The sequence below is a fragment of the Notolepis coatsorum genome, assembly GCF_963971535.1.
Source record: "Notolepis coatsorum genome assembly, chromosome: 2".
Taxonomy (NCBI): domain Eukaryota; kingdom Metazoa; phylum Chordata; class Actinopteri; order Aulopiformes; family Paralepididae; genus Notolepis; species Notolepis coatsorum.
Genome location: NC_140166.1, coordinates 219,341,240 through 219,356,745, shown reverse-complemented (window position 1 = coordinate 219,356,745; position 15,506 = coordinate 219,341,240). Strand labels below are relative to the sequence as shown.

The following is a 15,506-nucleotide window of genomic DNA, read 5'->3' as shown; positions in this document are numbered from 1 at the left end:
GTCCCATAACGGGGACTAACTTTAGGTTAGTTGTAACGTTAGTTTAGGTTCGTGTTAACGTTAGATAATGTACAAAATAAACGTTTTCCGCTGCTATAAATGTTGCACTTTTATTTTGACAACCCCAGAAAGGAAGTCATTATATATGCTTTACCATCCTCCTGTTCTGCGTTAGCTCCGGTTAGCTCAGAGCGTCCGGTATAACAATATACCAGCCATTGGATTACTGTTTTCTAAATTGTCAAGGTAAGAGGATTTCAAGTCATGGTATCCATAAACTTCAATCGGTTCGGATCTTTTGAATGAATGAGAATGTAAACAAACACGGCGTCACGTTGAAATCACTGGCTGCGCTCATAGAGTAGTGGTTGGGCAAAAATATTGTTCAGAGTATATTTGCTTATAAAACGTAATTGTCTAATTCAATTATTTTTTATTTCTCCACGTGGTGAATACACAGGTCACAACATGTTTACATGAACGTTTTGGAGTTGTATTTGGAGTGTATTCTGCAATCTGTTAATAAACTTTTCAATCAATCAATCAAACTATACACTGTAAGGCTCCGGATCTGCCTCACTTCCAGTGATGAAGCTAAGCTATGCTAACGGAGCAACTGTTCCCTAAGCTAAATGCACGCACAGAGACAAAAAAGGTACCGGTATGTATCTTCTTGTCTAACTCCAGGGAAGATGTTAAATAAGCTAATTTCCCAAAATGTTGGAGTTTTCCTTTAAAGGTCTTTACAGGTCATTAAGGAAGGGTACTGCTTTGGGGAGCGAAAACCATTATCTATCTTACTGCCACCAGGTGTGGGAGGGCTAAAGGAAATACTGGGGGAAGTGAGGGTGTGTGGGGAGCTACTGCTGATCGCCCTGGAGGGCAAGAAGGACCAGAGTGCCACCCCTAGGTCAGTGAATCCTAGGCCCCATCCGCTCCTGCTGCTCGACCTCCAGTTTGACGTTCCTGGCCAAAGACGGGGGTCCAGTTAGACCAGACCTGGGCATTGTACTCTGACCGGCCCGCAAAAGATTACATCATAATAAAAAAAATTCACTTTTTCTTTTTTTTACTTTTCTTTTTATGTCAACGTTCACACGCACAATATATGCTTACCTAGGATTTGACTTGATTCAACAACAAAGCAGTCGGGGCAATGGCAAGCCAAAAACGGTCAAAAGTGTGGTTATTTGAAGTTTTTTACAACTGAGGTAGGTAGATTACATTTTTAGAGACTAAAGTACCGGAAAAAGGTACCGTTGGGTACCGGTATAGATTCACAGGTACCGTATCGGTTCAAATGTGAACGGTACCCATCCCTACTGAGCAGTGGTGCAGTCCTAATATGGGAACTGGTAACACGCCACGCCACGTGCACGCGCGGGTACGTGCATGCGCACATAACTGATTTATACACACACACACGCACGCACACACACACACAAGCGCATATACGCAAGTGCAATCTTTCTATCATACAAGCTCTTCTTGCTCTCTATTTGTGTGAATGTGCGCGTGGAAAGCTGGCGCGCAGCACAGACGCTTGATTCAATATCATAAGCAGGTAGACCCCCATCACGAATTCCGAGCCACATTAGTATTAACCTCCACTGCCTGTGTCACACAGAATGAAGGGGGAGATGCATTCAGATAGCCAACACCCAGACACTTAGTCTACCTGCGCTTTTTGTTATGTAAAACGGTGGCCGGGTACTTAGTCACAACGAATGGATACCGTGCATTTTTGTGTGTGCGTACACGCGAGTACACATCCGTGCGCGATCGCGCGTACTTCTGCCTCAGTGATCTGGTAACACGGCGTGTAACCGGGTGTGACCGCGACTGCACCACTGCTACTGAGCACACAACTGCAGGGCAAGGTCATTTTTGCTCATGAAATGCATAGCCATGTGAAAGCCTTCATGACAAAGTTGCAATTAATTTCAAGGCAACTAGGCAGCAACAATCTCGAACACATGAAAACCCTGAAAGAAGTCAAACCATCAGATGATCACCGGCACAGGTACTCATCCATGTTAGGAGAGGAGAACTGCATGATGAATTTTCAAGGCGTTTTCAATATTTTAAAAAGGTTGAGGATGAAATGCAGCTGGTTTCCTCTCCCTTTACCTGCAGTGTTGATAGTGCACCCACTGATGTTCTCATTGACCTGCAGTCTGATTCACTACTGAAAGAGCAAGTCAGCATCACTGCTAGAGTTCTACTCTGCTCTCAAGGAGGAGAACTTTCCAAACATGGGGAGACATGCTCAGAAGATGTTGGTTCTCTTTGGATCCACATACATATGTGAACAGACATAGTCAGTCATGAAGTTTACCAAATCCAGGTACAGATCCTCTCTCACTGATGAACATGTCAGCTGTGCTTCGCATCTCCACCTCAGACATTCAACCTGACTTTGATGGACTTGTTAAAGCTCAACAGAGACTGGATTTCTCACACTGAATGAAAAAAAAGAACTGAAGAACACTAAAATGTGGGAATATACCAAGTGAAATGGGACACATGATATTTTTTTTTGCACAGTTCTGAAAACATTAAATGTAAAGTCAAAAAGGCTACAAAACTGGGACACTTTTCTTTACACAGTTACACAGTTCAGTGACATGTCTTGTTTATTTTAGCTACAAAGATGATGTGATGTCTTTAGAAATCTAAGAAAATCCTTGTTTCAATAGTATATGAAACTCAAAATGCCTTTTGTTATTAATGTGACTGAAAATGAGTTAAATATTTCACATTTTGTTATTATTATTATTTATCATTTTTGAATAAATTATATTTTTTAAAGCTAACCTCACTTTTTAATTGCCAAATAATAACATACACTCTTACCAGTGGTCAAAACAATGCCATTTACTGCTTTTTATATAGAAATAAAATGTATATTATGCATAATTGAGTTCGGAATTTTGGCCCGGCCCTCCAAAATATTTTCAGTTGCTCATTTGGCCCCCTGGGAAAAATAATTGCCCACCCCTGAGTTAGACCAAGCTCTACTGCATCCCGCCACCAGGTGGCCGTGTACAACCACTCCCATAAAGCAGGGATAATCCACCCTGCTACATATGGATGGACAAAATATTCCTTTTTCACATCTTGAACGATAGATACCCGATGTCAAATGGGCCATAGTATTGCATATATAGCTATAATATTTAAATAGTTATAGCCCTGCAAACAAGGTGAGCGACTCCCACCGTATACAGTGCTGGCGTCAGCTGCTAAGGATGAGGCTATTGCGTGGCAGAGAAAGAGTTAAGAATGAGTGACGTATTTCATTCATGGGAACCCAGCTGCGAAGATGTCGGCCACTTACGGAGACCGTTTCATGCGTTCAGGAATCCGGAGGGGGATTTTTGTAGATGTGTTACATTTTTACCAAGATATTTACAAAGGTACTTAGGAACATGTTAGAGAATGAGGACCAGTGTTTAGATCTTCATCAGATCATAATTATTTGTGAGCGTTCAGACCTCCATCAGATCATATTTATTTGCGAGCGTTTATACCATCAGATCATATTTATTTGCGAGTGTTTATACCATCAGATCATATTTATTTGCGAGTGTTTATACCATCAGATCATATTTATTTGCGAGTGTTTATACCATTAGATCATATTTATTTGCGAGTGTTTATACCATCAGATCATATTTATTTGCGAGTGTTTATACCATTAGATCATATTTATTTGCGAGTGTTTATACCATCAGATCATATTTATTTGCGAGTGTTTATACCATCAGATCATATTTATTTTATTTGTGTTCAGACTTTCATCAGATCATATTTATTTGCGAGTGTTTATACCATCAGATCATATTTATTTGCGAGTGTTTATACCATCAGATCATATTTATTTTATTTGTGTTCAGACTTTCATCAGATCATATTTATTTGCGAGTGTTTATACCATCAGATCATATTTATTTTATTTGTGTTCAGCCTTTCATCAGATCATATTTATTTTATTTGTGTTCAGACTTTCATCAGATCATATTTATTTTATTTGTGTTCAGACTTTCATCAGATCATATTTATTTGTGTTCAGACTTTCATCAGATCATATTTATTTGTGAGCGTTCAGACCTTCATCAGATCATATTTATTTGCGAGTGTTTATACCATCAGATCATATTTATTTGCGAGTGTTTATACCATCAGATCATATTTATTTTATTTGTGTTCAGACTTTCATCAGATCATATTTATTTGTGTTCAGACTTTCATCAGATCATATTTATTTGTGTTCAGACTTTCATCAGATCATATTTATTTGCGAGTGTTTATACCGAGTGTTTATACCATCAGATCATATTTATTTGCGAGTGTTTATACCATCAGATCATATTTATTTGCGAGTGTTTATACCATCAGATCATATTTATTTGTGAGCGTTCAGACTTTGATCAGGTTTTAACAGAGAGCTGGTGTTTGTGTGACCAGCTCATTATGACAACACGGTGGTGGATGAGAAGGGGTGTGTTTGTTTCATCTCACCTGATGTCCTGGCCGGGCCGAGCCTGCACCATGATCCTCACCTCCAGCTCCTCTGTCCCCTAAAACACACAGAAACACTACGTGAACCTCACTGTAACAGAAACACTAGGTGAACCTCACTATAACAGAAACACTAGGTGAACCTCACTGTAACAGAAACACTACGTGAACCTCACTGTAACAGAAACACTACGTGAACCTCACTGTAACAGAAACACTACATGAACCTCACTGTAACAGAAACACTAGGTGAACCTCACTGTAACAGAAACACTAGGTGAACCTCACTATAACAGAAACACTAGGTGAACCTCACTGTAACAGAAACACTAGGTGAACCTCACTGTAACAGAAACACTAGGTGAACCTCACTGTAACAGAAACACTACATGAACCTCACTGTAACAGAAACACTAGGTGAACCTCACTGTAACAGAAACACTAGGTGAACCTCACTGTAACAGAAACACTACATGAACCTCACTGTAACAGAAACACTAGGTGAACCTCACTGTAACAGAAGCACTAGGTGAACCTCACTATAACAGAAACACTAGGTGAACCTCACTGTAACAGAAACACTACATGAACCTCACTGTAACAGAAACACTAGGTGAACCTCACTGTAACAGAAACACTAGGTGAACCTCACTATAACAGAAACACTAGGTGAACCTCACTATAACAGAAACACTACATGAACCTCACTGTAACAGAAACACTAGGTGAACCTCACTGTAACAGAAACACTACATGAACCTCACTGTAACAGAAACACTAGGTGAACCTCACTGTAACAGAAACACTACATGAACCTCACTGTAACAGAAACACTACATGAACCTCACTGTAACAGAAACACTAGGTGAACCTCACTGTAACAGAAACACTAGGTGAACCTCACTGTAACAGAAACACTAGGTGAACCTCACTGTAACAGAAACACTACATGAACCTCACTGTAACAGAAACACTAGGTGAACCTCACTGTAACAGAAACACTAGGTGAACCTCACTGTAACAGAAACACTAGGTGAACCTCACTGTAACAGAAACACTACGTGAACCTCACTGTAACAGAAACACTAGGTGAACCTCACTATAACAGAAACACTAGGTGAACCTCACTATAACAGAAACACTAGGTGAACCTCACTGTAACAGAAACACTACATGAACCTCACTGTAACAGAAACACTAGGTGAACCTCACTGTAACAGAAACACTAGGTGAACCTCACTGTAACAGAAACACTAGGTGAACCTCACTGTAACAGAAACACTAGGTGAACCTCACTGTAACAGAAACACTAGGTGAACCTCACTGTAACAGAAACACTAGGTGAACCTCACTGTAACAGAAACACTACATGAACCTCACTGTAACAGAAACACTAGGTGAACCTCACTGTAACAGAAACACTAGGTGAACCTCACTGTAACAGAAACACTAGGTGAACCTCACTGTAACAGAAACACTAGGTGAACCTCACTGTAACAGAAACACTAGGTGAACCTCACTGTAACAGAAACACTACATGAACCTCACTGTAACAGAAACACTAGGTGAACCTCACTGTAACAGAAACACTACATGAACCTCACTGTAACAGAAACACTAGGTGAACCTCACTGTAACAGAAACACTACATGAACCTCACTGTAACAGAAACACTAGATGAACCTCACTGTAACAGAAACACTAGGTGAACCTCACTGTAACAGAAACACTAGGTGAACCTCACTGTAACAGAAACACTAGGTGAACCTCACTGTAACAGAAACACTAGGTGAACCTCACTGTAACAGAAACACTATGTGAACCTCACTGTAACAGAAACACTAGGTGAACCTCACTGTAACAGAAACACTAGGTGAACCTCACTGTAACAGAAACACTACGTGAACCTCACTGTAACAGAAACACTACGTGAACCTCACTGTAACAGAAACACTAGGTGAACCTCACTGTAACAGAAACACTAGGTGAACCTCACTGTAACAGAAACACTAGGTGAACCTCACTGTAACAGAAACACTAGGTGAACCTCACTGTAACAGAAACACTACATGAACCTCACTGTAACAGAAACACTACATGAACCTCACTGTAACAGAAACACTAGGTGAACCTCACTGTAACAGAAACACTAGGTGAACCTCACTGTAACAGAAACACTAGGTGAACCTCACTGTAACAGAAACACTAGGTGAACCTCACTGTAACAGAAACACTAGGTGAACCTCACTGTAACAGAAACACTACATGAACCTCACTGTAACAGAAACACTACGTGAACCTCACTGTAACAGAAACACTAGGTGAACCTCACTGTAACAGAAACACTACATGAACCTCACTGTAACAGAAACACTAGGTGAACCTCACTATAACAGAAACACTAGGTGAACCTCACTGTAACAGAAACACTAGGTGAACCTCACTGTAACAGAAACACTACGTGAACCTCACTGTAACAGAAACACTACATGAACCTCACTGTAACAGAAACACTACATGAACCTCACTGTAACAGAAACACTAGGTGAACCTCACTGTAACAGAAACACTAGGTGAACCTCACTGTAACAGAAACACTAGGTGAACCTCACTATAACAGAAACACTAGGTGAACCTCACTGTAACAGAAACACTAGGTGAACCTCACTGTAACAGAAACACTAGGTGAACCTCACTGTAACAGAAACACTAGGTGAACCTCACTGTAACAGAAACACTACATGAACCTCACTGTAACAGAAACACTACATGAACCTCACTGTAACAGAAACACTACATGAACCTCACTGTAACAGAAACACTAGGTGAACCTCACTGTAACAGAAACACTAGGTGAACCTCACTGTAACAGAAACACTACATGAACCTCACTGTAACAGAAACACTACGTGAACCTCACTGTAACAGAAACACTACATGAACCTCACTGTAACAGAAACACTAGGTGAACCTCACTGTAACAGAAACACTACATGAACCTCACTGTAACAGAAACACTAGGTGAACCTCACTGTAACAGAAACACTAGGTGAACCTCACTGTAACAGAAACACTAGGTGAACCTCACTGTAACAGAAACACTAGGTGAACCTCACTGTAACAGAAACACTAGGTGAACCTCACTGTAACAGAAACACTACATGAACCTCACTGTAACAGAAACACTAGGTGAACCTCACTGTAACAGAAACACTAGGTGAACCTCACTGTAACAGAAACACTACATGAACCTCACTGTAACAGAAACACTAGGTGAACCTCACTGTAACAGAAACACTAGGTGAACCTCACTGTAACAGAAGCACTAGGTGAACCTCACTGTAACAGAAACACTAGGTGAACCTCACTGTAACAGAAACACTAGGTGAACCTCACTGTAACAGAAACACTACGTGAACCTCACTGTAACAGAAACACTACATGAACCTCACTATAACAGAAACACTAGGTGAACCTCACTGTAACAGAAACACTAGGTGAACCTCACTGTAACAGAAACACTACATGAACCTCACTGTAACAGAAACACTAGGTGAACCTCACTGTAACAGAAACACTAGGTGAACCTCACTGTAACAGAAACACTAGGTGAACCTCACTGTAACAGAAACACTAGGTGAACCTCACTGTAACAGAAACACTACATGAACCTCACTGTAACAGAAACACTAGGTGAACCTCACTGTAACAGAAACACTAGGTGAACCTCACTGTAACAGAAACACTACATGAACCTCACTGTAACAGAAACACTAGGTGAACCTCACTGTAACAGAAACACTAGGTGAACCTCACTGTAACAGAAACACTAGGTGAACCTCACTGTAACAGAAACACTACATGAACCTCACTGTAACAGAAACACTAGGTGAACCTCACTGTAACAGAAACACTAGGTGAACCTCACTGTAACAGAAACACTAGGTGAACCTCACTGTAACAGAAACACTAGGTGAACCTCACTGTAACAGAAACACTAGGTGAACCTCACTATAACAGAAACACTAGGTGAACCTCACTGTAACAGAAACACTAGGTAAACCTCACTGTAACAGAAACACTAGGTGAACCTCACTGTAACAGAAACACTAGGTGAACCTCACTGTAACAGAAACACTAGGTGAACCTCACTGTAACAGAAACACTACATGAACCTCACTGTAACAGAAACACTAGGTGAACCTCACTGTAACAGAAACACTACATGAACCTCACTGTAACAGAAACACTAGGTGAACCTCACTGTAACAGAAACACTAGGTGAACCTCACTGTAACAGAAACACTAGGTGAACCTCACTGTAACAGAAACACTACATGAACCTCACTGTAACAGAAACACTAGGTGAACCTCACTGTAACAGAAACACTAGGTGAACCTCACTGTAACAGAAACACTACATGAACCTCACTGTAACAGAAACACTAGGTGAACCTCACTGTAACAGAAACACTAGGTGAACCTCACTGTAACAGAAACACTAGGTGAACCTCACTGTAACAGAAACACTAGGTGAACCTCACTGTAACAGAAACACTACATGAACCTCACTGTAACAGAAACACTAGGTGAACCTCACTGTAACAGAAACACTAGGTGAACCTCACTGTAACAGAAACACTACGTGAACCTCACTGTAACAGAAACACTACGTGAACCTCACTGTAACAGAAACACTACGTGAACCTCACTGTAACAGAAACACTAGGTGAACCTCACTGTAACAGAAACACTACATGAACCTCACTGTAACAGAAACACTAGATGAACCTCACTGTAACAGAAACACTAGATGAACCTCACTGTAACAGAAACACTACATGAACCTCACTGTAACAGAAACACTAGGTGAACCTCACTGTAACAGAAACACTAGGTGAACCTCACTGTAACAGAAACACTACATGAACCTCACTGTAACAGAAACACTACATGAACCTCACTGTAACAGAAACACTAGGTGAACCTCACTGTAACAGAAACACTAGGTGAACCTCACTGTAACAGAAACACTAGGTGAACCTCACTGTAACAGAAACACTAGGTGAACCTCACTGTAACAGAAACACTAGGTGAACCTCACTGTAACAGAAACACTACATGAACCTCACTGTAACAGAAACACTAGGTGAACCTCACTGTAACAGAAACACTAGGTGAACCTCACTGTAACAGAAACACTAGGTGAACCTCACTATAACAGAAACACTAGGTGAACCTCACTGTAACAGAAACACTAGGTGAACCTCACTGTAACAGAAACACTAGGTGAACCTCACTGTAACAGAAACACTAGGTGAACCTCACTGTAACAGAAACACTAGGTGAACCTCACTGTAACAGAAACACTAGGTGAACCTCACTGTAACAGAAACACTAGGTGAACCTCACTGTAACAGAAACACTAGGTGAACCTCACTGTAACAGAAACACTAGGTGAACCTCACTGTAACAGAAACACTACATGAACCTCACTGTAACAGAAACACTAGGTGAACCTCACTGTAACAGAAACACTAGGTGAACCTCACTGTAACAGAAACACTAGGTGAACCTCACTGTAACAGAAACACTAGGTGAACCTCACTGTAACAGAAACACTAGGTGAACCTCACTGTAACAGAAACACTAGGTGAACCTCACTGTAACAGAAACACTACGTGAACCTCACTGTAACAGAAACACTAGGTGAACCTCACTGTAACAGAAACACTAGGTGAACCTCACTGTAACAGAAACACTAGGTGAACCTCACTGTAACAGAAACACTACGTGAACCTCACTGTAACAGAAACACTACATGAACCTCACTGTAACAGAAACACTAGGTGAACCTCACTGTAACAGAAACACTACATGAACCTCACTGTAACAGAAACACTACATGAACCTCACTGTAACAGAAACACTACGTGAACCTCACTGTAACAGAAACACTAGGTGAACCTCACTGTAACAGAAACACTACGTGAACCTCACTGTAACAGAAACACTACGTGAACCTCACTGTAACAGAAACACTAGGTGAACCTCACTGTAACAGAAACACTAGGTGAACCTCACTGTAACAGAAACACTAGGTGAACCTCACTGTAACAGAAACACTACGTGAACCTCACTGTAACAGAAACACTAGGTGAACCTCACTGTAACAGAAACACTAGGTGAACCTCACTGTAACAGAAACACTACGTGAACCTCACTGTAACAGAAACACTAGGTGAACCTCACTGTAACAGAAACACTAGGTGAACCTCACTGTAACAGAAACACTAGGTGAACCTCACTGTAACAGAAACACTAGGTGAACCTCACTGTAACAGAAACACTAGGTGAACCTCACTGTAACAGAAACACTACGTGAACCTCACTGTAACAGAAACACTACGTGAACCTCACTGTAACAGAAACACTAGGTGAACCTCACTGTAACAGAAACACTACATGAACCTCACTGTAACAGAAACACTAGGTGAACCTCACTGTAACAGAAACACTACGTGAACCTCACTGTAACAGAAACACTAGGTGAACCTCACTGTAACAGAAACACTACGTGAACCTCACTGTAACAGAAACACTAGGTGAACCTCACTGTAACAGAAACACTAGGTGAACCTCACTATAACAGAAACACTACGTGAACCTCACTGTAACAGAAACACTACGTGAACCTCACTGTAACAGAAACACGACAGACGCAGCAAGTAGTAGAGTGTAGTCTTTTCTGCCGTCGGGAAGGCAGTCGCCAGATCTGTTACCGCTTTACGCGCACAACAACAATACTCAACCAGTAGGGGGCGCAGGATGTAGCCACATCGATTTAGACTTTTCGTCTCTCCCGACTGGATTTGTCAAAAGTTTGATTTATCAACAAGAGGACTTGATGACTATTGGTGATGTACATGGCATGTACAAATGGTAAATATAAACAAATAGTATTTCTAGATGTACTGTTACTGTTTAACGTTATGATTAAAGCAGTGATTAAGCAGTGTTGTTCACTATTTGAGTTAACCTCGTATTGTACTGAAAATGCCAGATGCACACTCGGACCTATCAACCTTATTGTACTGTAAATAAATTGTGCTTTATCAGTGCTCAGATGCTTTACAATGGAAGCAGCAAAGGAACAGAACAAAACAAAACAAATAACAGTTGATGGTCGAAAGCATACTAGGTGGTGTATTCTATGTAGTGTGTACTAGGTAGTGTGTACTAGGTAGTGTGTACTGGGCGAGGTATTCTATGTAGTGTACACTAGGTGGTGTATTCTATGTAGTGTCCACTAGGTGGTGTATACTACTATGTAGTGTGTACTAGGTGGTGTATTCTATGTAGTGTCCACTAGGTGGTGTATTCTATGTAGTGTCCACTAGGTGGTGTATTATATGTAGTGTGTACTAGGTGGTGTATTCTATGTAGTGTGTACTAGGTGGTGTATTCTATGTAGTGTGTACTAGGTGGTGTATTCTATGTAGTCTCCACTAGGTGGTGTATTCTATGTAGTGTCCACTAGGTGGTGTATTCTAGGTAGTGTGTACTAGGTGGTGTATTCTATGTAGTCTCCACTAGGTGGTGTATTCTATGTAGTGTCCACTAGGTGGTGTATTCTAGGTAGTGTGTACTAGGTGGTGTATTCTATGTAGTGTGTACTAGGTGGTGCATTCTATGTAGTGTCCACTAGGTGGTGTATTCTAGGTAGTGTGTACTAGGTGGTGTATTCTATGTAGTGTGTACTAGGTGGTGTATTCTATGTAGTGTCCACTAGGTGGTGTATTCTATGTAGTGTCCACTAGGTGGTGTATTCTATGTAGTGTGTACTAGGTGGTGTATTCTATGTAGTGTCCACTAGGTGGTGTATTCTATGTAGTGTCCACTAGGTGGTGTATTCTATGTAGTGTCCACTAGGTGGGGTACTTACATCTTCAGACTCTCTCAGCAGTTCAGTATCTTCCACTTGGACCACAGCGTCTGCACCACAGGGGATGGGAGCCCCAGTCGTCACCCTCATCACCTGGCCTGGCATCACTGTGTGTGAGGGCTACAGAGAGACAGAGAGACAGAGAGAGAGAGAGAGAGACAGAGAGAGAGAGAGAGAGAGAGAGAGAGAGAGAGACAGAGAGAGAGAGAGAGAGAGAAAGACAGACAGACAGACAGACAGACAGACAGACAGACAGACAGACAGACAGACAGACAGACAGACAGACAGACAGACAGACAGACAGACAGACAGACAGACAGACAGACAGACAATATAAGAAGCAGCCAGGAACCAGGATGAGTGTTAATTAGGGATGCTAACAATTAATCGAAGATCGATTGATTGATCGTTAAGGATTTACTCGAACACATGACACATGAAACTTGAACTTGATTTACTCGATCAAACAAAGATATGTTACAATGTTGTCGGCCTCTTATTACTGTACATTGTAGCTGTCAGTAGAATGGTGTATTCTCAAAGCATGTTTCAATAAACAGATAGAGGGCGCAATATAGCTATGACGAGGATGCGACTACCTCTGTGTCTGGAGAATAAGAGAGGGGGAAAAACATGAGACACGGCAACTTGGAAAGTTAAGCAGGCTAAGAGAAGCGTTGATTTTGAAAAAATAACCCAAGCTTTTCAGAGTTTTTGAAAATTTTCGGACTTTTCCCGAGTTAAAATTTTTTTCCGGACTTTTCAGAGTTTTTTTTATTTTTTCAGGACTAAGGGGGTGTGGCCTAAGGGGGCATGGTCAAAGGATCGGGGGAGTGGTCAACATCGACCAATGAAAGAGGATATCCCTACCGAGTCCAATGGGTCAACATAGACCAATGAAAGAGCACATCCCTAATGAGTACAATGACACAACCCGCAAGACAGAGGGCGCTGTCAAGCAATTCAGTACTGCTACACAGTAGTGATGTGACGATTCATCGATTTGCATCGGTGCACCGGCATACACGTTCACGATGCAAGTGCACCGGTGGAATAAGTCCGCGTCGGCAAAATGTCAGGCTGAACTCGCGATGCATCTTGTTGTAGCGTCTTTGCATCGGTCAAAAACCGATGCATTGATATAATTTCCTCTCATCCACTTGTCAGCAGTGCACTGTGACTGCACACACACACACAGCAGATACTATTGCTTTGCTACTACATAAGGCGAGAGCCGCGTCACAGTTATCAACAAACAGTGGAAGTCGAGGAGACATGAATAGAATTGCTCAACATGCTAACGCTAGTAGCCTCTGGCTAACGCCAGTTAGCCGTTCAGCTAACGCTAAACTAGTGTCTAACTAAAGTGACTCTGCAACACCAGTAACATTAGTGAGGAGGGGGGGGTATATTGAAGACGCTTGACAACAGGGGTTCAAAGAGAACTTCACATTTATTGGTTATTCATTTCTTAATTATATCGCTTCATGCAATCCATCCAGCCTGGCTCCGTGTTGTTGACATAATGCTACGGTCGGAAAGTATAGACGGCGCATCCTAGTGACCTAGTCTAGTTTGTGACATCATCAACTGTCGACGGCCGCTCAGACGGGGAGGGGCTCTCTCTCTCTCTCTCTCTCTCGTGTGTTTTTAGCTAAAGTGGATAGAAAAGACAGTTTATGCAAAAGTCTTCTTAGGCACCCAAGAGTTTTTATATAAATTGTCTTACAGTAGATTCTTTTATTTTAATAATAATATAAGCTGCATATAAGGAATACAACCAAATCCTCTGTCATACCATAAAATTGTATTATTTATTATTATTATTTTGCATCGTGTTGAATCGCATCGTATCGCCCCGAATCGCATTATGTTGAATCAAATCGTATCGAATCGTATCTCAACACGGGGTGAATCATATCGCATCGCATCGCCCGGTGCTTCAAATGTATCGTTAATGTATCGTATCGTTGGCACCGTATCGAGATGCACATCGCATCGGCCTCAGTGAGGAGATGCACATCCCTACTACACAGAGGGGCAATTAAGGGTTAAGTCCATGAGAGGTCATTGGCAGGTCAGCTGTAGCCATGGGCCATGAGCCACACACCTGTTAGGCTGATGCAATCATGCATCAGCTGATTCAATCACGAATGACTATGCACTTTCACTTTGAATGTATTTCAATGAGGGCAGACGCATGACTGCATTGTCACGATGATTAAAAGCAAACGATAAGAGATGAAGCGTTGTGACGCGCACATGAGCACTTCAAGGAGTAGGTGAAGGGTTGTGTGCGATATTGTGGCATTCCGTCGACAATTGTGGCCGGGGTGACGATCGGAACAGAAGAGGGGAAAAGCGATAAAACCAGCCTTTTCTTAGAGTGGCTAGCCATTGGTGTCTATGGGGAGGAGAACCTTCAAACAAATGGTCATCAGTTGAGATAGAAATGTCCAATTCCATTTATTTTTCTTTTGTGAGCGAGCCGACAGCCGTGTCATCGTTTTGATGTTTTTGGAAAAAAGATTATTTCAACTCCTACACTCTAACTTGCCATTCATTTCCAATGGGACCGAAATGTTCCCGTTTAAAGTCGATTCGTAGCCAAACTTTCCGAGTAATAGCGCTGTGAGCTGGAGCAAGCCGGTCGGTTTGATACCTTTCACGTGTATGGGGCGCGAACGCTCTGGGCGGAGTTTTGTTTGCAAAATCGGTGGAATAAAGAAGAATAATATTAAAAAGAGTATAGATTACTATAGTGTGGGTGGCTTCGCCAGGTCACCCACACTAATTATGGTCAGGATTAGTAGTAGTATCAGTAGTAATAGCAGTATTATGGTCAGAGTTAGTAGTATCAGTAGTAATAGCAGTATTATGCTCAGAGTTAGTAGTATCAGTAGTAATAGCAGCAGTAGTACCTGTTGACCAGCCTGTGACTCCCCCATGATGAAACGGTCTCCTGGTCCGTCAGCAGCTGCAAGTTAATGAGAATGAGAATGATGTTAATCATGTTAATAATGTGAATAATGTTAAT

General features: G+C 41.6%; 1 protein-coding gene across 1 annotated transcript in view; it reads right to left on the bottom strand.

Moving 5' to 3' along the window:
* gphna (gephyrin a) overlaps positions 1-15,506 on the bottom strand; it is a 64,451-nt gene that overhangs the window by 22,414 nt on the left and 26,531 nt on the right. Inside the window, exons 13-15 of the mRNA XM_084307973.1 lie at positions 15,391-15,446; positions 12,470-12,589; positions 4,525-4,583 (exon numbers count right to left, since the gene is read on the bottom strand). Of these exons, the coding sequence (XP_084164099.1) occupies positions 4,525-4,583; positions 12,470-12,589; positions 15,391-15,446 (235 nt within the window). The remainder of the gene's footprint in view (positions 1-4,524; positions 4,584-12,469; positions 12,590-15,390; positions 15,447-15,506) is intronic.